Source organism: Ictalurus punctatus, chromosome 9 (assembly GCF_001660625.3).
Source record: "Ictalurus punctatus breed USDA103 chromosome 9, Coco_2.0, whole genome shotgun sequence".
In the NCBI taxonomy this organism is placed as follows: Eukaryota; Metazoa; Chordata; class Actinopteri; order Siluriformes; family Ictaluridae; genus Ictalurus; species Ictalurus punctatus.
Genome location: NC_030424.2, coordinates 31,750,204 through 31,752,703, shown reverse-complemented (window position 1 = coordinate 31,752,703; position 2,500 = coordinate 31,750,204). Strand labels below are relative to the sequence as shown.

Genomic DNA, 2,500 nt, shown 5'->3' with positions numbered 1-2,500 from the left:
GAACACCACACTCGCTCACTTACAGAGGTCTGTAGGTCACATGATGCAGCTCTTGGGTTTTTCTTAACATCTCTGCTCAATAAATGGTCTGTCCTTGGACTGGACTGAATTTGCAGGGACTCCCACATCTGGGAAGATTTGCAGCTGTCTTGAAGGCTCTCCATTTGTAAACAGTGCTCCTGACTGTAGAATGGTGAATTTTAAATAGTTAGGAGACGGCCCGATAACCCTTTCCCAGATCGACGCGCGGCAACAGTCGCTTCTGAGGTCATGTCTGAGATCATGTCTGTTCTTCATGGCTTGATGTAGACACACACCTGAGTGCTCTGGAACACCACACGGTCCCAGGTTCTGCTGTTATAGAGGTACTCCCACTGATAGTTACTCTCTCAGTGACTGAATGTAGGAAGGGTGTAGTTGGGTTTTCACACCTGGATTGTGTTTTAGAGGAAAAAATGATTACATATTGAAATCTGTGGTGATGTTTTTTTGTACACACCTGAGCTTATTTATTTCTTTATAGAAGTTAGTGAGGAGCGCACAGTTGTTATTTAGGCGCTGATAAAAACTGAGAGGGTGTACTTTCTTTTTCTCACGACGGCTGTATACAAAATCAAACCCGGATTTGTTTTCCTGATCTGTACAGTTAAATTGGTAAGTACGACACAAACAATTTAAATAAATAACCTTAATAAAAAGTGGGAATTACACACACCGTAAATCCTGGTCTGTATTTCTTAGTTTCGTTTAACGCCGTGAGAAAATAAAATAAATGATGAGACCGAGTTTCTCTCGGATTCAGACTGAGGAGCCGGAGCAACGGGCGTGAAAGAACGTCAAGAAATAACCAAGTGCACTATTAATAAAAACATCTGGATGCAGTAATTGATCATCACAGTAATTGTAAGTTGCTGACTGTGTGTGTGTGTGTGTGTGTGTGTGTGTGTGTGTGTGTGTGTGTGTGTGTCCACAGCGAAGCCCGGAGGCCGTGTGAGGTGTCAGTACTTCCCGGCGGTGGATAAGGTTCTGTTTGTGGATGATTACGCGGTGGGATGCAGGAAGGACCTGAACGGAATTCTGCTCTTGGACACGGCTCTGCAGGCTCCTGTGTCCAAACCGGAGGACATGGTCCAGCTGGAGCTCCCGGTCACAGAGGTGGGCGAGGCGTAAACCCTCACGCAGAGCTTATAACCAGTCATAAGGGCGTTGTAAAGCCACCATAAAGAAGCTACAGACGAGTGCGCTTCATCGTAGTGCTCCTCTGGTCCTCTACACGACGTAGTGTACCTCCTAACTCGCTGGGATATGCCAAGGAAAAAGACTTTCACTGTACTGCGACGTACCGATAATAGTCTGATCGTGAGTGTGAACTGGTGGTCGTCATGGTAACGGGTGAAGCTTCCTCGTGACTGCTGACGCAGCTCACGTAGCTGTCTGCTTAACGGGTCGCCCGTGTAATTATCCTCAGTAACGTCGCGGGATTTAACGGGTTTCAGTAAATAAATAAACGCGTTCTCCGCTAAATATCAGTCGCCGCAAACGTTATTGAATAATATCCAATTACCAAGTGATTTATAGCGTTTCATTAAGATCGCTGACTTAAATAGTTATTAACTGCACTTAATTCATGAATACAAAAGGAACACCAGGTGCTAATTAAACTGATATTAATCGATCGATTAACAGCACCAGTGTATTCCTTTTAATTATTAATGAGCGCTTAATTAACACTAATTCATTGTTTACAAATAAAATGATAATTGGGCTTCATAATTCTCATTAACAACTCTGAATGCAGAGTGTTGGATTAGACGCCTCGTTGTCCGGATATTTAGTCTTTTTGGGTGTAAACCTTTTGTTGTTGTTTGTTTGTTGTTACTGTTCTCAGGTCTGTGAGAAATGAATATCTCGGATATAACGCACTGTTTATAATGGTACATGAGAAGTAAAGCGTCCATACAGAAGTGTGTGTGATTAGGAGGTGTCTGTAACGAGGTGGATCGACTCAGCAGGTCAGGTGAGGGAGGAGATCACGTCACAGTCACGTGAGCGAGCGGGGGAGCCGCAGTAGAATGCAGACAGACAGGTCGGGCGTGGCGTTTACTGCACAGGGCCGATGAGAGGTTTTCACCACTCCTTTCTCTCCGTCTCTAGAGCTCCGCTCCAACGTTCAGCACAAACCCAGCAGACGTGTAGGACCACTAATAACCTCACGGACGCCACCGCAAGGCCCGGAGTTTACACGCTGCGCAACTGATTAGCTGTAAAAACTCCTACAGTCAAGTACGGGTCCAGAATTATTGGCACCCTTGGTCTAGAAAAATGTCTGTTCACTAAAACCGAGAGAGAAATCGAATCTTTAATTGAAGTTAATCTACTTCTCGATCGCGTCCGAGTCGTCCCGACGCTCATACGACTCCTTAAATCTCAGAACACACACAACTTTAAATGTACTGGGAGATGTGAAGCAGAATTGTAAACTGTGTGTGTGTGTCTCAGG

At 44.9% G+C, this 2,500-nt stretch overlaps 1 protein-coding gene across 9 annotated transcripts in view; it reads left to right on the top strand.

Annotated features, from left to right (window-relative positions):
* Positions 1–2,500, top strand: part of birc6 (baculoviral IAP repeat containing 6) — an 88,194-nt gene that overhangs the window by 8,369 nt on the left and 77,325 nt on the right. For all 9 annotated transcript variants that reach the window (XM_053682502.1, XM_053682498.1, XM_053682496.1 and 6 more), the window contains exons 2-3: positions 974–1,155; position 2,500. The exon at position 2,500 is cut by the window's right edge and continues 137 nt beyond it. In XM_053682502.1, coding sequence (XP_053538477.1) covers positions 974–1,155; position 2,500 — 183 coding nt within the window. The remainder of the gene's footprint in view (positions 1–973; positions 1,156–2,499) is intronic.